Consider the following 25,800-nt stretch of genomic DNA (forward strand, 5'->3'; position numbering starts at 1 on the left):
GCCTATTTCGGCCTTTTCCCGTCCAATTTGTACTTTCGAAATCATTTAACCCCAGAGTCTTTTTGAACATGACAATATAAGGTATTATATAAATAGTGTGCAGATTTTTAGGTTTGCATTAGTTGGTCGAATTTTGGGAACGTAAATATGATTCTAGGCGTATTTCGGCCTTTTCCGTCCAATTTGAACTTTTGGAGTCACTTAACGTCAAAATCTTTTTGAACATGATAATATGAGGTTAGGGCTTGGAATGAGCCAAGCCTGCCCATGAACAGTTCGAGCTCGGCCAGCTCGGCTCGAGTTCTGGATCGGCTCGTGACTTAACGATACAAGCCACGAGCTAAGAAAAGCTCGGCTCAAAAAGCTCGCGAACGGCTCGAGTTATTTTTTTATTAGAAAAAATATAAAAACATAGTATGATTATTAATTAATAAAAAAGACAAAACAATAAAAATATACTATATATTAAAATAGGAAAAAAAATACAACCAAAAAGCAAATAGTCTCACATTCTCTAAAAGAAAGAAAAATAAATAAATACTTCTAGTGGGCAGTGGCGATGTTTCCCATTTTGAAGTTTGAACAAAAATTTAAAAAACTCACCAGAACTCATTTGCCCAAAACCTCAATAACTCACGAATCATGAAAACCCTAGGGAGGCTAAACTCACCAACCAAGTTTATGCCGCTGTTGTATATCACCACCGCCGCAACATCACCGCCGGTAAGTCGCATCTCATCCTCTCTCACCACGTCAGTTGGTCGTTGCTCACCACCGTCGCATCTCTTTCTTGTAACTCACCACCATCGCATCTTTTTCCTCTTACTCGCAAGGCTCTCATTCACTACCTGCTGGAACAACCATTGCCGGCGACCCACCAACAGATATGAAATCTTTTGAAATCTAAATTTTTGTATTTGTTGTAGTTTAGGAATTGATATTGGCCAGTGTACTTGGTATTAGTTTAAGAACAGTCATGGCTGGTGTACTCACAACAGGTTCCTTGAATTGTTTGTTAAATAATTGTAGCAGGTTCCTTGAATTGTTTGCTTATATAATGGTATCAGATAATGTGTTCATGCTATTCTTGGTTTTCTTATGGAGTATTTACATGTTCCATCATCAACTCCAAAATATTTGAATTGACTACTAGTTGTTCATGGTTATGGAGTAATTACATGTTCATGGTTGAATTGACTATTAGATGTTCATGGTTTTATGATGGAGCAATTACATGTTTTCATATCCCATTTGCTTTTATACTAGATATAATTGTTTTAAATTACATTGTTACTTGAGTAAAAAGGATAAGACAATGATACTTACCAGCTTTTTCATCCAACGAAGACCAAACATCTCATTTACAGCAAGAGCGTTGAATGCATGAATTCATAGTAAAGTTGAAAGTTTAAACTAACCTTTCGGTGTCTTGTTCTTTTTAGAAAAAAAAAATACAGAATGCTAGATTTAAATGTATTGTTCTTTTTAGTATTTAGTTTGTTATCAATGACTCAAATACTCAATGTATTCCAAGTGATTACTTCATATTTATAATTATTAGTTGTTCTTTCTATTCAATAGGTGGATCTAGGGATGTTCCATCATCAACTCCTAATTGTTCTTCTACACCAACATTGGAAAAGTTTTTTGTAAATGTTGAAGATGAGAACCCTTATGAACCAGAACAAGATGATGAACTTATTGAATCTGAAAATCCCGTTGAAGTCGATATTTAAATGCCATAACTACTTATAGGTCAAGAAATGCATATTTAAATGCTTGAAGGAATGTGAAATTGAGAATAAAGTAAGTGCCTTGATATTTAATCTCTTTTCGTGATTTGCTCATATGTCTTGCTACTTTTATAAAAAGTATTATTTTCTAAAGTATATGTTGGTTTTTGGTTTCTTTAATAGGTGTTCACGGTTTCCGTAGACAATTATTCGGCGAACGACACTTGCATTCAAATCATGAAAGATACCTTTTCACTTTCTAAAAGGTTAACGTGTGGTGGTAAATTATTTCACGTTCGTTGTTGTGCGCACATTTTAAATATCATGGTGCAACATGGTTTGAAGCAAGTCAAAACCATCATAAAAAATGTGCATGATACGGTGGATTATCTCAATGGAAGTGAAGCTAGGATGAGAAAGTTTGTTGAACTTGTGCAACAATTCAATCTTAAAGAGAGGAAACTCATTCTTGAATGCAAGACTCGGTGGAATTCCACATATGATATGTTGGCTTCAGCAATCAAGTTTAAGGAGGTATTCTTTGGACTTGCTTTGAAGGATAGTGAATATGTTTGTTGTCCTAGTATTGAGGATTGGATCAAAATTGAAAAGTTGCTTGACATTTTAAAAGTCTTTTATACTACTACTAATATCATCTAAGGATCAGAATATCCAACTTCAAATGTGTTTCTTAGTGAAGTTTGTTACATCAAAGAGATGTTAGATAAATATGCCAATTCTTCTGAGATTTTGTGAAAGACATGGTAAAAAACATGAAAGAAAGGTTTGATAAGTATTGGGGTTAATGTAATTTGATCATGGCCATAGGTGGTATTTTGGACCCTCGTGTGAAAATGGAGGTACTTGACATTACTTTCCCCCAAATGTTTCCTTTGAAACTTGTTAGAGGTAACATCCTTAAGGTTAGAGATACTTTCACTAGGGGAAAAAAAAAGGAAGGGTTGCGCTTTTGATAAAAGCGCAGCCCTTCTTACTTCAGAAGGGCTGCGCTTTGCCCTACTAAGTGAAGGGCTACGCTTTTCTTCAAAAGCGCAGCCCTTCTGACTAAGTAGGGCTGCGCTTTTGAAGAAAAGCGCAACCCTTCTTTAAAAAATTTGAAATAAAAAAATCGCGAGCTTTGAAATATTGAGCGGGCTTCAGATATATTATCCCTCCTTCTCTCTCCTCTCTCACGTCCCTCATCCATTTTCCTCCTTCTCTCTCCTCTCTCACAACCCTCCTCCCTTTCCTCTTCTCTCATCCTCTCTTCTCTCTCTAAAACTCCCAGAAAATGCGACAAACGCGACAAAAAGCCTGAAATGATTTGCACGAATCACACCGACGGAGTCCAATTGCCTATTGTGATACCTTTTTGGGAGCGGAACGGGCCAACGAGTCAAACTCACCGCTATGCTGTGATGTTTAGGCTTTTTAAGCCATCCGAGTTCGTTTAAGCCTCCAAATAGGCATTTTAAGTTTTTCCAAATTTTTTTTTCCTTAATTATGTATTAGGGTTTTGTTTTATGTATTTAAACATTATTAGGTTAATGTTTGGAGGTAGTTCTTGTATTTTCAGATCTATAATTTCTTAATCTTTGTTTTGATTAATGTTCTTGTATACTTCTCTTTGTTTTGATTTAATGTTCTTGTATACTTCTCTTTGTTTTGATTAATGTTCTTGTATTTTCATCTTCGTTTTGATTAATATTCTTGTATTTTCAGATCTATAATTTCTTCTCTTCTGTATATTAGTTTTTGTTCCTTTTTTTCATTTTCGTTTCGTTCTTTTTTTTGTTTTGGGTTTATTTTCGTTTCTCTTCTCTTCTGTATAATTTCAAAAAATGTGAGATTATGAGTAAAAAATGTCAAAAAAAAAATTTAAAATTTTTTTTTTTTGGTAGGAAGGGTTGCACTTTTTAGGTAAAAGCGCAACCCTTCTAGCCATGAAGGGTTGCGCTTTTACCTAGAAAGCGCAGCCCTTCATGGCTAGAAGGGTTGCGCTTTTACCTAAAAAGCGCAGCCCTTCACAGTGAAGGTGTAACACCACGTAATTTTCACTCATTATTTTTGGTGTTGTTTACATTAAAATTATATTTTCTATTAAAATAAAATAATTTATTATTAAAAACTATTTTTAAAGTGTATAATTATTTATATTGTGTTATGTTGTTGTGTTTATTAATTTAAAGTGTATATGATGTGCGTATTTATTTTATCATATAGATAGTAATTCTATAAATTTAAGTAGCGTGTGATTTTAGTTTTCAAGTGTTGTATATAATATGGGTCGACCAACATAAATAATTCTTTTGCAAACCCATATCCTTCTTATGTTGTCCAAAATTTAGAGGAGAAGTATTAAGCATAGTATTAGCATCTTTTATCTATCCCTCTTTGTAACCACCAAAAGGTGAAGAGTCATCCCCCATTAATCTATCTTAATGCAATTAAACCTTTGCTTTATGATATGAACCATCACATTATTTTTGCTGCACTAAACTCTCTTCACACCAGCCTTACAAAGAAAAAGAAAGAGTCCTTCTCCCTTCTCGCATTTTCGGCCATTTCTGCACACCCATCTTGTTTGCCCCATATATCCTTCGTCTCTTATCGGAATTGGACGTGTGAGTAGTCTAAATTCATCTACTCGGAGAGATCTTGCTCGTGGTGTCATCCGTTTTTGAAGATACTGGAAGAATTGGTCGCAGTTTCTGTTTCAATCAGACAGGTCACCCGGTTTTGTTTTCCTGTTGCACCTTCACGAAAATGACTATCACCGGATATCTAACCGTTAGATCACCCTGAAATTTGGATAGAATATTAAGGACATCTGGTCCTTTATTATGACTGGAGAGATTTTAAATCAGAGTTACACATTGACGGGAATCGAGATCAGAGCAGAACAGTATGTAATGAAAATGCAAGCAATTGGAGGTCTTCAAAGGTAACTAACGGCGATCCTAGTACAATTAGAATCGGTTTAGAACTTATCTAGTTTTAATACTTAAGCTTGGGTTACTACTCTTTTAGGAATTTGGGAGGGATTATGTTATGTTATATGTTTTTTTTTCTTCCTTGAGATTTAATGAATTATATGTTTATGTGATTAATTTGGGTTTTTGGAGTTTGATGAATATGTTCATCTATATGTATAAACGTGAGTTATAAGTTATAGTTTTTATTCTATATATGGTCTATTCATGTTCTTTGATTCATGTATTATTTGCATTGTGATGGTTGTCTCTGTAATATGGAACCTGGATTATTATTACTATAGTATGATGTTCTATTTTCCTCTCTTGAAGGATATTACATGATATGCATCTGTAGTGTCAACTTAGATGAATTTGTAAATTATAGGTGGTTTGTTGATCTATAAAATTATCACCCCTGCTACTGTTCATGTATGTTGGTGGTTCTTTACTTCTTCATTAGTTCAGTGGTTTGAATATGTGCAACGTGGTCAGTTTGTTTGTTTTCTTTTTTGTTCCACTTTTGCCTTATATATGCATGCGTATTACATGCTAAGTGATATTGTAGCAATATACTAGTCATGCATACTTTTGAAGGAGTTGTATGTTTAAGCTATAAAATTTGTTCCAGAACTAGTTATGGTGTATATCTAATGGTGCGTTTAATATTTAATTTATGGGTTATTTGAGATTCTCTTAGATAACTTGCAGAGAAGTTATTTTAGTGTATCATGGCATTTCCCTCCTTGTTATAAGTTATATATTGTATTTATGATTTAGTTAATGATTTAGTTGCATAATGTTGTTTTGTAAATTGGGCAGATTTGATAAGTTATATCTATGACCATGTTTTCATGTGTTGTTAGTTATATGAGTGTTTTAATTATTTTATTATAGTTTGGTTGTTTGTATGATATTAAGAGTATAATAATGTTGTACTTCTATAAATCAATATCTAAGTTGTCGACGTTTCAGTACTCGAGGGAGAATAATATTGTCTCTAGTACCGTTTCGCCAAGAGTTATGTACCGGGGATATTATAACTAACGTTGTAATTAACCTTGTACCCAAACTCAGACAACGAGAGTGTAGTAGTTGGAGTATTTGACTATACTGTATATTTGGTGTATAAGTATGTTTTGATGAAGGTTTATTCTTTTCAGTTGGGTGAAATGTTTTTTATTAGTATTATATTAATATTACTTTGAGAAGAATAAATTTCGTTGAATTAAGCCTATTGGATTGCGATCCTAGTTTCTGCTGATTTTGGGTGTAAGGCCTTAAGGGCATCCCTAATATTTATATTTAATGAATAAATGGATGAACAAACTATAGTATTTAATTGTAGAGGTATTTTACTGAGATTAAGATATCCGGTGGGATAGATGTAGTCCCCGGTGAAGAACATGCCAACCACCTAGGTTGCGATTTAGGGGTATTACCTGGGTTAATTGTTGTCGTCCGAGAGGTTGGGAAATACTGAGCTGGGTACTATCCTGCATCGGGAGTTTGGCCATTCTTAGACACAGGCAGTAGCGAACGTAAGTCCATAGGCTGTCTGGAGATTTCGATCTGACAAACCTTAGGAAGTGGGTTGCGATCCACTAGCGTTCTGCTCTTTCTCAAAAGCTATTTATATTATTTTGGAGGCTTATGTTTTTTATCTTGTATGTCTATATTAAGTTTATTAATCATGATGTACTTTATTTTAACCATGCTAAACTGTTAGTTGTTGTTTTGCTGTTGTTTGGTTCAGTTTGATCTTTTATGTTGATTGGAACTTATTTATTAACGCTTGATAACTTCTACATGGATCCTAATTGAGCTGGGAGAGCTGTTAGTTACTCCCCACTGATTGTGGATTTTTGTTGTATATCTTTGCAGGTTATGTTGATGACAATCTTATTTGGTTTTGGGCTCGGGTTGAGATGTGAGTATTAAAATGTTAGATGTTTTAGGCCTACTCTTTTATTAATTTAAGAGTTAGTTTTCTTTTTGGCTATCAATTTAATTTATTTATACTATTTATTTATGTTGGTTTTATCACTTAGATATTTAAACGCATTTCTTGTAGTAGTGACATTCCCAGAAGACGATGTTTCCGCCATCGTCCTATAATACTATTATTATAATTTCTTTCTTTTTCGCTTTGAAATTCTGGGGTGTTACAGAAGGGCTGCGCTTTTCTAGCGCAGCCCTACTTAAAATGTGAAGGGCTGCTATTGAAAGGACTGCTGTCAAAAAGCGCAGCCCTACAGGCCTTTTTCAGCGCAGCCCTTATTCATTTTTCCACTAGTGTTTGTACGAGTTGTATGATGAGTATAAGACCTTGTATTCTTCTCCAACGGAAGTAGTTGGAGAATGTGATTATGGAACTTCAAATAATAATGAAGGGAGCCTTCTCGGCATGTCTAGGGTGTTACAAGCTGTGAAAAGTGGAAAAAAAACTCAATGATGAAGGAATGTTTGATATATTAAGATGGTGGAAAGAAAAATCGGTGAAGTATCGTATTTTATCGAAAATTGCTGCTGATGTCTTGGCTATTCCGATTACTACTGTTGCATCTGAGGCTACATTTAGTGTAGGGAGTAGTGTTATCGATTCTTATTGAGCTTCGTTGCTTCTAGAAAGTATGCAAATGCTAATTTGCACGGGAGATTGGACTAGGTCGACTTTTGGGATTAAAAGAAAGAACAAAGTAAGTCCAACAATTTTTTACTATTTGTTGTTTTTTTTTACCATTTTAAGGATTTTTTTCATGTTATTTTGACTAATTTTGGATTGTTTTGTACACTAATGCAGGATGTGGAAGACGATCAACCAAAAGAGATCGTTATTCCTATTCCGTAAGTTGTTTTGGCACAAAATTTATGAAGATTGTTGAACCCTAGTTTTGATGATGACAAAGAAACAAAGATATAAACTAAGTAGTGAACTAATGAGTTATTTAAGTGTATGGTGTTTAAGGTATCAATGAAGGAACTGGGAGAATACGAAGTCAAGAAGAAGTCAAGAGAGGATTTCAAAGGCTAAGTAAAGAAGTTTCTATGTTGATACTGGAGCAAGCATTGGATCAAGAAGAATAGAAGCTAGGCGTTTTATTTTCTAGTTCCAATGTAAAGGAACAAAAAAAGAATGGTAAGGAACAGTGGCAGTTATTTGAGAATGAGAGTTTGTTCCTTTGTAAGGAACAAACTAAGTGGCACTAACGAATATGTTAAAGGAACTTGTTAATAAAAGGAACTAGACTTAGGCGTGACAATATAACGGTTAAAAATATATTGAGTAAGTCATGCCTAATTATAGGAAATTAGTTATTCTAATTTCAAATGATAAAATCAGTTTTAAAAAAGATTTTGTTTTTCGGAAAAATAAGAAAATAAATATCCGGTTTTAAAAGATTTTGTTTAAAAGATATTATTTTCTTAAAGATTAAAATTCAGTTTTAAAGATAAAAAGAGTTTTATAAAACTGATTTTCGGATAAAGCTCAAGGAACTCCTATTACTTAGGAGTAATGGCTAAATATATCCACGTTCATTTATAGTTCATGGGATCATGGGACATGATGTGAAACGTGTTCCTTAGGGGAAGGAACATCATGGGTTAATGGACTTAAACATGTACTATATTTAATCCACGTTCTTCATGATTACACTATAAATATAGAAGTCTAGATAAGTTCCAAATTGTGTCTGACTAAGTAATTAAGTGAGTTTAACTTATTAAGTGTCAGTGCCTTCATTCTCTCATAATAGCCATTTGTTCTTTCCTTCTTACTCTAATTCCACTAAGCTTATTTCGATCAATTGTATTTTGGTTTTTGGGGTAAGGGAACTTTGAGTGAAGTTCTGTAAGAAAGAGGCTTTGAGTGAAGCTTGTATGTGTGAGAAAACTTCGAGTGAAGTTGAGAGGAACTGCTGTTAAGGGAACAGTGGCTCAGGAACTTGAGTTTAGGAACTCAAGGTGTGGCTCGAGTTAGAATTAGGTTGTAACAAAGTTGTTTGGCCTAATTAGTGAAAGTGTTGAGTTTAAAATCCCTAGTGGTCGAGGTTGTTTCTTCTTGTTGGGCCCAAGAAGTTTTTCCTCGTAAAAATCCCTTGTGTTCCTTTAGCTTGTTTATTCGTTTAAGTTTTAATTTCCGCAAAAAGTTACGTTTATTTCTACACCTACAATTCACCCCCCCTCTTGTAGTGTTCCTAGGGAAATAACAATTGGTATCAGAGCTAGAACTCACGTAAGATAGGAAACCCTATTGAGAAAAAGATCCAAGGAACAATGAATACCACCGAGAAACTTGAAGAAGGTTATTCCACTCAAAGGCCTCCTATGTTCAATGGGAAGTACTACAACTATTGGAAGAACCGCATGGAGATATTCATCAAAGCTGAAAACTATCAGGTATGGAGAGTCATTGAAGTTGGTGATTTCGAAGTCACAACTACAAATGACAAAAATGAGGTAACTCTAAACCCCTCTCTGATTATGACAAATCTGATTTTGAAAAAATGGAAGTAAATGCCATGGCTATTAAATTGTTGCATTGTGGACTTGGACCCCATGAACATAATAGGATCATGGGATGCAAATCCGCAAAGCAAATATGGGATTTACTAGAAGTAACCCACGAAGGAACTAATGAAGTTAAAAGATCGAAAATTGATTTACTTATGAATCAATATGAACTGTTCTGCATGAAATCAAAGAAAGCATCCGAGACATGTTTACTCGTTTTACTAACATTATTAATGAGTTGGCTTCTCTTGGAAAGTTTATTTCATCTGAGGAACAGGTTCGAAAGGTTCTTAGGAGTCTTCCTAAGGACAGATGGATGGCTAAAGTCACTGCTCTTCAAGAAACAAAAGACTTCACTAAGTTCAACTTAGAACAGCTGGCAGGGTCACTTATGACTCATGAGCTTCACCTTGATACTGAATATGGTGAAAGCTCCAAATCAAAATCAATTGCTCTCAAAGCAGATGATGAAGATGATTCGGATCGAAGAAGAAGAAGCAGCCCTCATGGTTCGAAAATTTCGAAAGATGTACAGGAACATGAAGAATGGAAACTTCAAAGGTAAAACTAAGAAATTTTCTAACAAAGCTGCTTGTCATAAATGTGGAAGTACAGATCACTTCATCAAGGAATGTCCTCTTTGGGAAAATGACAAAACCAAAGAAAGGAACAAGGAACGCTTTGCTGAAAGGAACAAAGAATCAAAGCACCTTTCTCTAAGGCAAATGTGCGCAAAGCTATGATAGCTGCTTGGGGAGATTCAGAGACGGAAGAAGAAGAGGAACAACCAACTGAAGAAACAGCAAACCTTTGCCTCATGGCAAACACTGACGAAAAAGAAGATGAAGAAAAAGTTGAGGTAAGTCAACATGGCTTGAGTCAGACTAGATGGTAAAACTAGGCTGAAATATATGATCTTCTTTATGATGCAATTCTTGAATGTAGAGATGAACGTGAAAAACGTAAACAAACGGAACAAGCCTTAAAGTCTGCAAGGAACACATAGAATGGCTTAAGAAAATGAGAACAGATGTCGAAACAAGATTCTTTGATTTATTTGATAAAAACTTAAAAATCAAAGAATGTTATGAAAGTTTGAAAAATGAAAATTATCTAATTAATTTAGAGATTTCACACTTGAAGGAATTTGTCCCTGTTCTGAGTTCCTTTGATATAAGATCAACCCTTTGAAAGGATACAGATCTGAGATTGAAAAATGAATAAAGAGAAAATTTTTAAAGGAACAGATCTGTAATCTTAAAAAGGAACTGGTTGTCGCAAGGAACAGAGGCAAAATCATGAAAGTTCCTAAGTGGATTGAGAAACCACAGACCAAGAGGAAGGAAGGTCTTGGTTTTGAAAACTACAAGAAAAGGAACAAGACAAAGAAATATGTTGATCTACCTAGTGAAAGTTTGTATGTATTGTGGCAAGGTAGGTCATTACATAAATCAATGTCAATAAAATCTGAATGATTGGGAAAAATGTGACAATAAGTAAGAAAAAATGGGTTGTCAAAATAAATCCTAGTCAAGAACAGGAACCCACGAAAGATGGGGTTCCTACAACTAACACTAGTTGATTTTTGCAGGTTGGAGTGAGGGGGAACAACACATGGTATCTCGATAGTGGTTGTTCCAAGCACATGACAGGAGACAAAACGAAGTTTCTCTCACTCACAACCTATGAAGGTGGAAGTGTAACATTTGGTGATAATAAGAAAGGTAACATAGTTGCTATGGGTAAGGTCGGTAAGTCACCATTACACTCCATTGAAAATGTATTTTTAGTTGAAGGTCTAAAACATAATCTATTAAGCATTTCTCAATTCTGTGACAAAGGAAATACTGTAAAATTTGATAAAGAAAAATGCTTGATCATCAACATTAAAACTAAGAAGGTTATCTTGGAAGGAACAAGGAAAGGGAACACATACATTGTGGATCTAGACCTTGTTCCTCAAATCAATTTAACTTGTCTTAGTGTTATTGAAGATGATTCACTTCTTTGGCACAAGCGTCTAGGACATGCTAGCTTTTCATTACTTGAGAAACTTAGATCAAAAGATCTTGTTTTAGGATTACCATCCATAAAATTTCATATTGATCAAGTTTGTGATGCATGTGCACGAGGTAAGCAAGTAAGATCCTCTTTCAAATCTAAAACGATTGTAAGTACCACTAAACCATTAGAATTAATTCATATGGACTTATGTGGACCCATGAGAATTCAAAGCAGAAGTGGAAAGAGGTATGTACTTGTATTGTAGATGACTACTCTAGGTACACTTGGGTTATTTTTCTCACTAGTAAAGATGAAACTTATGATGAGTTCCTTGTCTTTGCTAAAAGAGTTCAAAATTTAAGTGGACATAAAATAATGCACATTAGATCAGATCATGGCAAGGAATTCAAAATTATAAATTTGATGACTTAAGCAGAGATAATGGCCTAGATCATAATTTTTCTGCCCCTAGAACACCACAACAAAATGGTGTTGTAGAAAGGAAAAATAGAACTTTGGAGGAAATGTCTAGAACCATGTTAATTGCTAGTGAACTTCCAAGGAACTTTTGGGCTGAAGCTGTTAATACTGCTTGTCAATAATTATCGTGCCATGATGAGACCTATCATTCATAAAACTCCTTATGAACTTTATTTTGGAAAGAAACCAAATATCACCTATTTTAGAACATTTGGTGCAAATGTTATGTGCATAATAATGGAAAAGATAATCTTGGAAAATTTGATGCAAGGAGTGATGAAGCAACATTTTTAGGATACTCCTCACATAGTAAAGCTTATAGAGTATATAACAAAAGAACTATGTGTGTTGAAGAAAGAATCATGTAATCTTTGATGAATCTGACAAAATAATCCAAGCATACAGGTTGATGACTATGAGATAGGGTTAGCACAACCAGTACAAGGAACGCAGATTCACAAGAAGAAGAAGAAGTGAAAGAGGAAAGGAACGAGGAATTTAAAAAATGACATCAATGATGTTCCTGTTCCTCAGAGGGAGAAGATGCTCCTGTTCCTCTAAATGAAGGAACTGAGTCCACGAGGCTAACAGAGGAACAACTGAGCAGAGTTCCTCATCTACTCAAGGAACTCATGAGGAACAACATGTTCCTATAAGAGAGTTTCAACCAAAACCTTGGAGATTACAAAAGTCACATCCTATGGAACTCATTATCAGCGACATATCCAAAGGTACGCAAACTAGATCTCAGTTAAGGAACTTTTGTGCATTTCATGCGTTCCTATCAATGATGGAACCAAGAAATCATGAAGAAGCCTTAACTGACTCTGATTGGATTACTGCAATGCAAGCTGAATTAAATGAGTTTGAAAGAAACAAGGTATGGCATCTAGTTCCTCATCTAAACAACAAAAAGTAATTGGCTTAAAATGGGTGTTTAGAAACAAACTAGATGAATATGGAACCATTGTAAGAAACAAAGCTAGACTTGTAGTAAAAGGTTATAATCAACAAGAAGGAATAGATTATGAAGAAACCTTTGCTCCTGTAGCTAGATTAGAAGCCATTAGAATTTTAATTGCATTTGCTGCTTACATGGGATTTAAATTATATCAAATGGATGTTAAGTGTGCATTTTTAAATGGCTATCTAAACGAAGATGTATATGTTGAACAACCCCCTGGTTTGAAAATAATAATCTCCCAAATCATGTCTACAAGCTTGATAAAGCTCTTTATGGGTTAAAACAAGCACCTAGATCATGGTATGAGAGATTATCAAAGTTCCTTTTAGAAAACAATTTTAAAAGAGGAAAGGTTGATAAAACCTTGTTCCTAAAATCTAAAGGAACTGATATTTTGCTTGTTCAAATATATGTTGATGACATCATATTCGGAGCTACTAATGAAACATTGTGCAAAGAATTCTCAAGTCTCATGAGCAATGAATTTGAAATGAGTATGATGGGTGAGTTAAATTTCTTTCTTGGACTACAAATCAAACAAACTAAAAGGTATAATTGTTCACCAACAAAAATACATAAAGGAACTATTAAAGAAATATGGCCTCGAAAATTCAAAGATAAATCACACTCCTATGGGAACTTCAACTAGATTAGATGAAGACTCCATAGGAACAAGTGTTGATCAAACAAAATATAGAGGAATGATTGGTTCACTTTTGTATCTAACTGCTAGTCGTCCAGACATAGCTTTCAGTGTTGGTTTGTGTGCTAGATTTCAAGCAAATCCAAAGGAGTCTCACCTCACTGCTGTGAAGAGAATTCTTAGATATCTTAAAGGAACAGATGATCTTGGACTCTACTATCCAAGAAGTGATACATTCGAACTAAAAGGATATGCAGATGCAGATTATGCTGGAGATCTTGTAAATAGGAAAAGCACCTCAGGTATGGCACAATTCCTTGGTCATAGTTTAGTTTCTTGGAGTACCAAGAAACAAAACACAGTTGCTTTATCCACTGCTGAAGCAGAATATGTAGCTGCTGCATGTTGCTCTCAAATGCTTTGGATAAAACAACAACTTAGTGACTATGGAATAAACTTTGAATGTGTTCCTATTTATTGTGACAATACAAGTGCTATAGATATCTAAAGATCCAGTGCACCATTCTAGAGTAAAGCATATACATATCAGACATCACTTTTTGAGAGAAAATGTTGAAAAAGGTTTGATTAAACTTGAGTTTTGTCAAACGATTATCAGATTGCTGATATCTAACTAAGCCTTTGCAAAGAGATAGATATAAAAATTAAGGCTTGAGTTAGGTTAATAAAAATTAAGTGATTGTTCCTATGTCATTCCCCCATGTTTGAATCAATTTGAGTGACTTTGTGTGCTAAAAATAATTGTGTTTAATTGCCTAAGACCATTGCAAATTGGAATGTTGCAAACATAACATGAATTCAAAGAAATTAAACAACTCACAAATGTCACATAATACTCCCCTTACTGTTCCTAAGGTAAGAAACATGCATGATATGAAGGACATTGATATGTAGCATTAGTTGTTCCTATAGCACAAGTTCCTTAGCATTTATTTTCTTTCAAAAATTAAAACTCATAAAAATCCGAAAAATCCCAAAAATAAGGGGAATCAGATTTAATTAAATCTTGGTTCTTATTAATTATCTTTTCGTTTTTTTCTTTTTTTTTTTTTGCTTTATTTCTTTCCCGCGTGTCATAATTACTATTACATGCAAAACTTCCTCCTTTAATTCATCATAAGAAACCGTGTTCCTCTCAATCTCTTCATCTTCACCATAGCCGAAACCTCATCACACCCTTTGATACTCCATAAAAACCTCCAAACCTTCACAAATCATGGCAAAAACTTCAAGAAACTCTCCTTTTCCAACATCAAAAACACCGACACTTCAAAAATGGAAATTCTTCATCTCCAACCAAAACCCTTGAAACCGACATAATTCAAGAAAACCCCATAGAGAACAACAATTAGAATCTCCTAGAAGGAGTATGCGAGAAGAAATTAATTGGGGAAGAGATGAAGAAGAAACCCCGGAACAATCTCAGGGGAAGAAGAAGAAATCACACCTGTTCCTTCCAAAGGAACTGTTTCTTCTCTTCCAAGAAAACGGGTCGAACGAAGTGAATCTAGGTATGTTTTGGGTTTTTGCGTCGATTTAGAATGGGCAATAAATAGAATTTCAGAATTAACCTCCATTCTAAAGGAACAAGGCATGGAATTCTTGTTTGAATTCGCCTTTAACAATGCTCTTGTTCCTCTAGCTATGGATGAATTCTGTGCAAATTTTGTTAATACTAATGGTATTTGCACAACTGAGGTTAGAGGAAAGAAAATAAGGTTTAATCAAGCCACTTTGGGCAAAGTATGGGAAGTTCCTTGCCAAGGAACTGATTTGTATTTTAAAAGGAAAGGAATTGTGTCTTTCCCTGTAATATCCTTAAAATCTTAAACATATTTAAGTGAGTAATTAACGTAATAATGTAGTTAGAATATATTTTATTTTATTCGTTTCACTAATTAAGCAACGTATAATAAAATGTTTATAGAATTTTTTTTTTTTAACATAAAAATTTACTAACTTAAATTATGACGATAATTTATAATCTACGATTTTATGAGTTAAACAAGAAGGTTAATAAAGTTGATAATTCACTTAAAGTACAAAATGTCAACATTTCACCCAAAATGTCATCAAGCCACGTTTGAAGGTGTTAGTGTGGAAAATTTTCTGATTTTAGGTTGGAAAACAAAAGGGGCAAAAGAAAAAGAGAAGCCATGGTCAACTCCCCCATTAATTTGCCTTCTTCCTCACCTTTTCATGGCCATTTGGCACTCATGCAATCATCACTCTCTTCTTCTTCTTCAGTCAAGTCTATTACCAATCCTCACCATTGCTTCTTCAAGTTAACAAAATCAGATTATTTACTTCACCATCTTCCTCCCAACCACTGATTTTAACTCCCAAATTTCCACTATAAATAGCCATGGAAACTCAACATCAAGAACACACCAACAATCTTCATCCCCTCTTCTCTCTCTAATCAGAAATTCAGTCAATAATCGCCGGAAAATTGTAACTAAAAGAATAAAAAATAAAAATAAAAAAAAGAAGAGAAAACCCCAAATTCATAATCTCTCTCCTCTGGTTTCGCCCCCACAACCGGCCACCTGCGCCGCGCCAGTCTCGGCCCCATCTCGTCGTCACTCACCGGTCACCAGCCGCCGTCGGAGCTTCGCCAAACCGCCAGCACTCCTCCTCCTCGCGCGCTCTCTCTCTCTCCTCGCGCTGCCTCTCTCGTCCCTCTTCTTCTTCGCGCGACGCCGCTGCACGCGCAGCACCGCCGAGACCCAGCCACCATGCCACGCTGCCGTCGCTTCTCGCTGACCGCCGGTGCTGCTCGCCATTCACCGGAGCCGACGTCCCACCTCTACCGGAATTTTCGTCCTCCCTGCTCCTAGTAGCAGAGGTGATGCTCATCTTTCTTTTAATTTTGATTTATTAATACCAAGCCCCAAGTCTAAATTCCTTTTGTTAATTATATTAGTTTTGGGCCAAGAATAGTTCAATTAGAACTTAAACTAAGTAGCTTAAAACTGAATCCTTGTTGTTGGGCTTAGATGTAGCTTGAACTTGTTCCATGGACTTACTAAGTTATACTTATGGACTGATTTATATTAGTTAGACCAACTCAATTTAAGTGTTGCATGTTCACTAAATGGGGCTCAAATCTGACTTTTATTGTTTTAGCTAAACTACTTATATTAGATGGGCCAAAGTGAGTTAAACTAAAACTGATTTAGTATTTCATTAAGCTATGTTAGTTTAATTAATCAAGTTAAGTATAATATTGGGCTTATAATCTGATTTACTTAGTTAAATCATTTAAGTTAATCTTGTTGCTTTAATATATTGAGCTTTAGTGGGCTAATTTAGTTAGTTTACTAAACCACCTAACTTATTTACTAAAATCTATTATTGGGTTATAATTCATGATTTCTAAACTAGTTGAGTTGTTTAAAACTAATTAAAAACTAATTCATTAAGCATGTTGTTCATAATTAAGCTTAAGTAGGAGTACTTCATTAATCCTTAAAGTTCATTTATAAATACTAGTTACTTGACTTGTTAGTTTTAAATGACTAAATAATATTAAAATGTTAATCGATCTATTATAACTTTAAACTTAACTAATTTATTAATGGGTAACTAATTAGTTATTAACTATGAACTAGAATAATGTTATGTTTTTGAAAGGTTTTATAATATGCAGTAATATAACTTCAATGGTTCGATAATTTCTAAAAATATAGCTAATTGAGTTATTCATTATGTAGTTGTTAAAGAGTCACCTTAGTTAAAAAGTTATTAACGATTAAGAAATAATGACCTTTAAAGAGACCTTTACGACATTATAATAACCGTTATGACCTTAATAAACGCTAAACTAATATTTAGGCTTAAAAGCTAAATAATGAAACGTTCATTAATAAAATTATTCTTGAATAGATTAAGGAAGATAAAGGATATTACAAGCCTCCCCCGGCTATCAAGGTTATTAAGCAGGAATCCAGGTAACGTCTACTGCTAACACCCGCATTCCCCTTCAAAGTATGTTTTATGATCATGATTAATATTACGTTTTATATATGGACTGCGGGAAATGAAATTTTTTATGATGGTTATTATGATATGATGCTATGAGATGATGATGATGACGTTATGATGAAATGAAAGAATATAATTATTCACAATGATGATGTTACTTAAAACCAATGAAACATGATAAATTCAAGTGAAAGACGGTTCTTGGCAGTATGATACGGGCACCGCAAGTGTCACCTATGTTGTGACCGCCTGATGGTTTAAATGATACGGGCACCGCAAGTGTCACCTATGATGTGACGCCTGACGGTTTTATGATACGGGCACCGCAAGTGTCACCTATGTTGTGACGCCTGATGGTTTAAATGATACGGGCACCGCAAGTGTCACCTATGATGTGACCGCCTGATGGTTATGTAGTGGGAGACGTCCCTATGTTATGAGGTACTAGCCAAGTTACCAAAGTAAAAGATATATGATGATGAACATGATAAAGAAGATAATGTAACCTACTATGATATGTTTATGAAATGTTTTACTTATTCTCTCCTTCCTGTTTTTAACTAAAATGATGTGAAATGAATTTACGATGTTAGAGTAGTATGTTACTGAGCCTCGGCTCACGACATTTTGTTTTATGTTTTAGGTACCGATGGTGATAACGGGATGGCGTAGCAGTGAGGATTTAATTAATATCTAGATTATCTAGACTCTCATGGTTTTAATTTAAGTTTATGTCAAAACTCTGATTAGTAACTAAGTTTCTATTGATCAAGACTAATGTTGGATCTATATCATGCTTCATGTTATAAATGTTTAAGTTTATGATGTTATGTTGCCTTGTATTTTCCTTATGGAAAGTACGGCGGTAACGCGCCGACTATCTAGGTTCCGCTGCTAATAATCGATTAATTAACTTAACCACGATGATTAGAGGTCGGGGCGTTACAGGTTGGTATCAGAGCAACGGTTCTCGATGCCTCAAGTAAAATCTCAAAGGTTTTACTTAAATTAGTAAATTAATGGTAAAGTAATCTAGTAAAACGAGAGTCATCACCATAAGTATAGGGTTCATATAATAATATGAATACTAAATGGTGTAGTTAATAAGTGTTTGAAAATGAAAATGAGTGTGAGTGTTAGGATCGGGGAAGGGAATATTTTTATATGTTATTTTTACGATGACGTCTATGCCTCGTTTAACATGTTATGCACATAGAATATGTGATGTTTTAGAACATGGCAACAAGTGGAAGTGGACCTACTAATGGAGGAAGTGGAACCCATGGGCCTGAAGTCACACTTGAAGAAATGAGGCAAAGGTTAGATACCTTGCGAAGTGACCCTGTTTTCGAAGAAACGACTGAAAATGCTAACGGAAATCAGGTGGATATAATGAAGCTGATGATGGAATTCTTGCAAGGAAACCGACCAAGGGCCAAGACGGAGCAGGAAGAATGCTCCAATATGTTCAAAAGGTTTTCTGCTCACAAGCCGCCTACTTATGATGGAAAACCTGATCCCACCGAGTTCGAGGAATGGTTGAATGGCATGGAGAAACTCTTTGATGCCACCCAGTGTCCCGACAAGTGGAAAGTTAACTTTGCTGTATTCTACTTAAAAGGGTAAGCTGATCTGTGGTGGAAGACTGCTAGAGAGATGCAAAATCAACCTGGATTTGGATGGGAAGGTTTAAAGGAGGCTATGAGGAACCAGTTTTACCCTCAGTCTCTGCAACTCCAGATGGAATCTGAGTTTATCCATCTGAGGCAAAGGGGTATGTCAGTTCTGGAATATGCTGTGAAATTCAATGAGTTAACTCGATTTGCTCCTGATCTAGTGTCTACGGATCGTCAAAGGATGAATCGGTTTGAAGGAGGTTTGAATCTGGATCTTCAAGAAAGGCTTGCTGCAAACATAAGTAAGTCCTATCAAGAGCTATATGATCGGGCTATCAATGTTGAAAGGAAAATGAAGCTGCGAAAGGATGTTTATGAGAATGGAAAAAGGAAGGGTAAAGGTCAAGAAGTTTCAATAAGCAATGCCTTTAAGAAGCAGAACACTGGATTCTCAGGAAACAACAATGGTCAGAGGCAAATCCCTCGTTGCAACATATGCTCCAAATTGGGCCATGTAGCCAGGGAATGTCGAGCAGGAACCGATCAGTGCTATCGGTGTGGTAAGACGGGCCATATGGTCAAGAATTGCCCGGCTGTGGAAAGGAAGAACGAGAACATTAACAACCGTGTGCCAGTGCAAAGGAACAACTCTCAGAACTATGGTTATGGTAGGAATGCAAGTAATAATGCCAACAGAAACCCTCCACGTGGACCCTCACAAGCCGGACGAGTGTTCATGATGCAAAAAGAAGAAGCTGAGGCTGATGACACCGTTATTACTGGTACTTTTCCTGTCAACTCTGTACCTGCTTATGTCCTTTTTGATTCTGGAGCTTCCCATTCGTTTATATCTACTGCATTTTCTAGAAGCTTGAATGCAAAACCATGCTCTGATTTCTCTGCCATGTCTGTCACCATCCCTAATGGTGAATCCATCTTATGTGATGTCATGTATAGAAATTGTCCTATTCTTATAGGAGGATATGAATTTCAAGTAGACCTCGTTCGATTTGAATTAACCGACTTTGATGTGATATTGGGAATGAATTGGTTATCGAAGTACAAAGCGGACATAAATTGCCTTAACCATGAAATAACCCTCATGAAGCCATATGGGTGTAAGGTTTCTTATCGAAGAAGAAAAGTCCAACCCAAACCTGAAATCATCTCATCCTTGAAAGCCTTCAAGTTACTTTCAAAGGGTCATTATGGTTACCTATGCAGTGTGGTAGACCTAACCAAACCTGAACCCTCGTTATCCGATATTCCCATAGTTTGTGAGTACCCTGATGTATTTCCAGAAGAGATACCTGGCATGCCACCAGAAAGAGAAATAGATTTCAGCATTGACCTCGTTCCTGGATCTGCTCCTATCTCCAAGGCACCTTATCGAATGGCACCTGCTGAATTACAAGAACTGAAAAAGCAACTAGATGAATTGCTCGAGAAGGGGTATATTCGACCTAATGTGTCGCCATGGGGTGCACCAGTTCTATTTGTCAAGAAGAAAGATGGAAGCATGAGGTTGTGCATTGATTATCGAGAGCTGAACAAGATCACCATCAAGAATAAATATCCATTGCCTCGTATTGATGATCTTTTTGACCAACTTCGAGGTGCAACTATCTTCTCGAAGATTGATTTAAGATCTGGATATCATCAACTCCGCATAAAGCCAGAAGATATTTCAAAAACCGCTTTCAGGACCCGATATGGTCATTATGAATTCACAGTAATGCCATTTGGGTTAACCAATGCCCTGCTGTCTTCATGGATCTGATGAACTGAGTATTTAAATCATACCTCGATAAGTTTGTGGTTGTATTCATCGATGATATCTTGGTGTTTTCAAGAAACTTGATTGAGCATGAAGAACATTTGAGGAAGGTGTTAGAAGTATTGAGAGAAAGGAAGTTGTATGCAAAGCTGAAGAAATGTGAGTTCTGCTGGTTGAAAGAAGTTGCCTTTCTAGGGCACATCATTTCAGATACTGGAGTCTCGGTTGATCCACAAAAGATAAAAGCTATCATGGAATGGCCTAGACCCACAAATGTTCCTGAAGTTCGGAGTTTTATGGGTTTAGCTGGATATTATAGAAGATTTGTCCAAGATTTCTCCAAGATAGCCATGCCTATAACTCGATTGGTAAAGAAGACGGTTAAGTTTGTATGGAGTGATGAATGTGAGGAAGCTTTTCAAGAGTTGAAGAAGCGTCTCACTACTGCTCCTGTTCTTACTCTCCCTTCTGGAACTGATGGATTTGTTGTGTATAGCGATGCCTCTAAGCATGGATTAGGTTGTGTGTTGATGCAGAATGATAAAGTTATAGCATATGCTTCCCGTCAACTCAAGCCTCATGAACAAAACTACCCAACTCATGACCTTGAACTAGCCGCAGTTGTGTTTGCTCTCAAAATATGGAGACACTATCTCTATGGTGTTCCGTGTAAGATCTTCACCAACCACAAAAGCCTTAAATACATTTTCACCCAAAAGGAATTGAACTTGAGGCAACGTAGATGGCTTGAACTCCTAAAGGATTATGATGTCGAGATCCTATATCACCCAGGCAAAGCTAATGTCGTAGCTGATGCTCTAAGCCGCAAATCCTACCTAAACACAACCTTAGCCTTGCCGAAAGAAATCAATGATGATTTGATGAAGATGAAAGTGGAGATCATGCAACCAAAAATAGAAGCACAGTTGTACGCATTGGAGTTGAGGCCGACTTTGTTGGAAGAAATAAAAGAGGCGCAAGATGGAGACTTGGAGTTGCAAAAGATAAAGAGTGATGTGAAGAAAGGAAAATCACCGGGATTTGTGATCCAAGATGATGGCACGTTGAGATTTCAGGGTAGAACATGTGTTCCAGATAAGGAGGCATTGAAAAAGAGAATTCTGGAAGAAGCTCATAACAGTCCTTTTTCTGTTCACCCTGGAGGAAACAAGTTGTACAAGGATTTAAAGCAGACCTTCTGGTGGAGCAATATGAAGCAAGAAGTTGCAGAATTTGTGTCAAGATGTCTGACTTGTCAAAGGATAAAGATCGAACATCAGAGACCTGCAGGATTGTTGCAACCATTAGATGTTCCTGCATGGAAATGGGATTCAATTTCTATGGATTTTATCATGGGATTGCCACCATCATTTCGAGGAATGAACTCTATATGGGTCATTGTGGATAGACTGACAAAATCCGCACATTTCTTAGCCATTAGAAATAATTGGAGTTTGGATAAGCTAGCTGAGTTATATATGAGCACAATTGTCAGACTGCATGGAGTACCAAGTTCTATTGTGTCAGATCGTGATTCGAGATTCCAAGCGAAGTTTTGGAAGGAATTACAAAAGGCACTTGGTACGAGACTGGATTTTAGTACCGCTTTTCATCCAGCAACAGATGGTCAAACAGAAAGGACCATTCAGACTCTTGAAGATATGCTGAGAGCATGTATTCTTGATTTTCAAGGAAGTTGGAGAAATACTTGCCATTGGTTGAGTTTTCTTACAACAACAGCTATCAAGCTAGCATCCAAATGGCACCATATGAAGCACTGTATGGAAGAAGATGTAGAACACCCCTGTGTTGGAGTGACATTGATGAAGCTCGAATGATTGGACCTGACTTGATACAAGAAACAACGGAAAAAGTACGATTAATTCAAGCCAGGATGAAAGCTGCACAGAACAGACAAAAGAGTTATGCGGACCGTCGAAGGAGACCATTGGAGTTCGAAGTAGGTGATCATGTTTTCTTGAAAATTTCGCCTACTAAGGGTATTATGAGATTTGGTCAGACTAGTAAGCTAAGTCCGAGGTACATTGGTCCATATGAGATTTTGGATCGAGTTAACGAAGTAGCCTATCGCTTGGCGTTGCCGACAGACTTGGATAAAGTTCATAATGTTTTCCACGTGTCGATGTTGCGAAAGTATATACCAGACCCTAGCCATGTGATCAGACACGAGCCTTTGCAGCTAGGGAACGATTTGACTTATGAAGAGAAACCGATTGAAATTCTTGATCGTAGGGAAAAGCGACTTAGAAGCAAAGTAATTCCTATGGTTAAGATTTTATGGGTTAATCACACGTCATCTGAAGCCACTTGGGAAGTAGAAGATCAGATGAGAACAAAATACCCTCACTTGTTTGAATAGATGACTTTGATGTGTTTAATTATGTGCTTCTGAAACCTTATGTATGAATGTTCAAGTTTATGAATGCATGATTTTATCCTTTTGACAATGCTATGTAAGTTTCGAGGACGAAACTTTTTCTAAGGGGGTAAGGATGTAATATCCTTAAAATCTTAAACATATTTAAGTGAGTAATTAACGTAATAATGTAGTTAGAATATATTTTATTTTATTCGTTTCACTAATTAAGCAACGTATAATAAAATGTTTATAGAATTTTTTTTTAACATAAAAATTTACTAACTTAAATTATGACGATAAGTTATAATCTACGATTTTATGAGTTAAACAAGAAGGTTAATAAAGTTGATAATTCACTTAAAGTACAAAATGTCAACATTTCACCCAAAATGTCATCAAGCCACGTTTGAAGGTGTTAGTGTGGAAAATTTTCTGATTTTTGGTTGGAAAACAAAAGGGGCAAAAGAAAAAGAGAAGCCATGGTCAACTCCCCCATTAATTTGCCTTCTTCCTCACCTTTTCATGGCCATTTGGCACTCATGCAATCATCACTCTCTTCTTCTTCTTCAGTCAAGTCTATTACCAATCCTCACCATTGCTTCTTTAAGTTAACAAAATCAGATTATTTACTTCACCATCTTCCTCCCAACCACGCCACGCTGCCGTCGCTTCTCGCTGACCGCCGGTGCTGCTCGCCATTCACCGGAGCCGACGTCCCACCTCTACCGGAATTTTCGTCCTCCCTGCTCCTAGTAGCAGAGGTGATGCTCATCTTTCTTTTAATTTCTGATTTATTAATACCAAGCCCCAAGTCTAAATTCCTTTTGTTAATTATATTAGTTTTGGGCCAAGAATAGTTCAATTAGAACTTAAACTAAGTAGCTTAAAACTGAATCCTTGTTGTTGGGCTTAGATGTAGCTTGAACTTGTTCCATGGACTTACTAAGTTATACTTATGGACTGATTTATATTAGTTAGACCAACTCAATTTAAGTGTTGCATGTTCACTAAATGGGGCTCAAATCTGACTTTTATTGTTTTAGCTAAACTACTTATATTAGATGGGCCAAAGTGAGTTAAACTAAAACTGATTTAGTATTTCATTAAGCTATGTTAGTTTAAATTAATCAAGTTAAGTATAATATTGGGCTTATAATCTGATTTACTTAGTTAAATCATTTAAGTTAATCTTGTTGCTTTAATATATTGAGCTTTAGTGGGCTAATTTAGTTAGTTTTACTAAACCACCTAACTTATTTACTAAAATCTATTATTGGGTTATAATTCATGATTTCTAAACTAGTTGAGTTGTTTAAAACTAATTAAAAACTAATTCATTAAGCATGTTGTTCATAATTAAGCTTAAGTAGGAGTACTTCATTAATCCTTAAAGTTCATTTATAAATACTAGTTACTTGACTTGTTAGTTTTAAATGACTAAATAATATTAAAATGTTAATCGATCTATTATAACTTTAAACTTAACTAATTTATTAATGGGTAACTAATTAGTTATTAACTATGAACTAGAATAATGTTATGTTTTTGAAAGGTTTTATAATATGCAGTAATATAACTTCAATGGTTCGATAATTTCTAAAAATATAGCAAATTGAGTTATTCATTATGTAGTTGTTAAAGAGTCACCTTAGTTAAAAAGTTATTAACGATTAAGAAATAATGACCTTTAAAGAGACCTTTACGACGTTATAATAACCGTTATGACCTTAATAAACGCTAAACTAATATTTAGGCTTAAAAGCTAAATAATGAAACGTTCATTAATAAAATTATTCTTGAATAGATTAAGGAAGATAAAGGATATTACAAGCCTCCCCCGGCTATCAAGGTTATTAAGCAGGAATCCAGGTAACGTCTAGTGCTAACACCCGCATTCCCCTTCAAAGTATGTTTTATGATCATGATTAATATTATGTTTTATATATGGACTGCGGGAAATGAAATGTTTTATGATGGTTATTATGATATGATGCTATGAGATGATGATGATGACGTTATGATGAAATGAAAGAATATAATTATTCACAATGATGATGTTACTTAAAACCAATGAAACATGATAAATTCAAGTGAAAGACGGTTCTTGGCAGTATGATACGGGCACCGCAAGTGTCACCTATGTTGTGACCGCCTGATGGTTTAAATGATACGGGCACCGCAAGTGTCACCTATGATGTGACCGCCTGACGGTTTTATGATACGGGCACCGCAAGTGTCACCTATGTTGTGACCGCCTGATGGTTTAAATGATACGGGCACCGCAAGTGTCACCTATGATGTGACCGCCTGATGGTTATGTAGTGGGAGACGTCCCCTATGTTATGAGGTACTAGCCAAGTTACCAAAGTAAAAGATATATGATGATGAACATGATAAAGAAGATAATGTAACCTACTATGATATGTTTATGAAATGTTTTACTTATTCTCTCCTTCCTGTTTTTAACTAAAATGATGTGAAATGAATTTACGATGTTAGAGTAGTATGTTACTAAGCCTCGGCTCACGACGTTTTGTTTTATGTTTTAGGTACCAATGGTGATAACGGGATGGCGTAGCAGTGAGGATTTAATTAATATCTAGATTATCTAGACTCTCATGGTTTTAATTTAAGTTTATGTCAAAACTCTGATTAGTAACTAAGTTTCTATTAATCAAGACTAATGTTGGATCTATATCATGCTTCAT

The 25,800-nt window shown here is 35.6% G+C and overlaps 1 protein-coding gene and 1 long non-coding RNA gene across 3 annotated transcripts; both read left to right on the forward strand.

Moving 5' to 3' along the window:
* The first annotated feature begins 495 nt into the window (after window positions 1-495).
* On the forward strand, window positions 496-7,696 carry LOC104893670 (uncharacterized). Of its 2 annotated transcripts, none has more exons than XR_008969504.1 (5): window positions 496-723; window positions 1,582-1,806; window positions 1,917-2,267; window positions 6,590-7,404; window positions 7,509-7,696. It is a non-coding gene; the product is annotated as an uncharacterized LOC104893670 (long non-coding RNA). The 2 variants fall into 2 exon arrangements; XR_002039990.3 differs by having other exon boundaries at window positions 6,590-6,635; window positions 7,334-7,696.
* Window positions 7,697-18,964: 11,268 nt separating this feature from the next.
* Window positions 18,965-19,922, forward strand: LOC104886467 (uncharacterized). Its single transcript, XM_057394722.1, has 2 exons — window positions 18,965-19,841; window positions 19,913-19,922. The coding sequence occupies exons 1-2, from the start codon at window positions 18,976-18,978 to the stop codon at window positions 19,920-19,922; spliced, it is 876 nt and encodes a 291-aa protein (XP_057250705.1). The 5' UTR covers window positions 18,965-18,975.
* The last annotated feature ends 5,878 nt before the right edge of the window (window positions 19,923-25,800 follow it).

This window comes from Beta vulgaris, chromosome 5 (assembly GCF_026745355.1).
Source record: "Beta vulgaris subsp. vulgaris cultivar EL10 chromosome 5, EL10.2, whole genome shotgun sequence".
NCBI lineage: Eukaryota > Viridiplantae > Streptophyta > Magnoliopsida > Caryophyllales > Amaranthaceae > Beta > Beta vulgaris.

What these genes read in the sequence shown, in the direction of transcription:
- LOC104886467 (XM_057394722.1), top strand. Translation starts at nt 18,976, where the DNA reads ATGCAAAATCAACCTGGATTTGGATGGGAAGGTTTAAAGGAGGCTATG.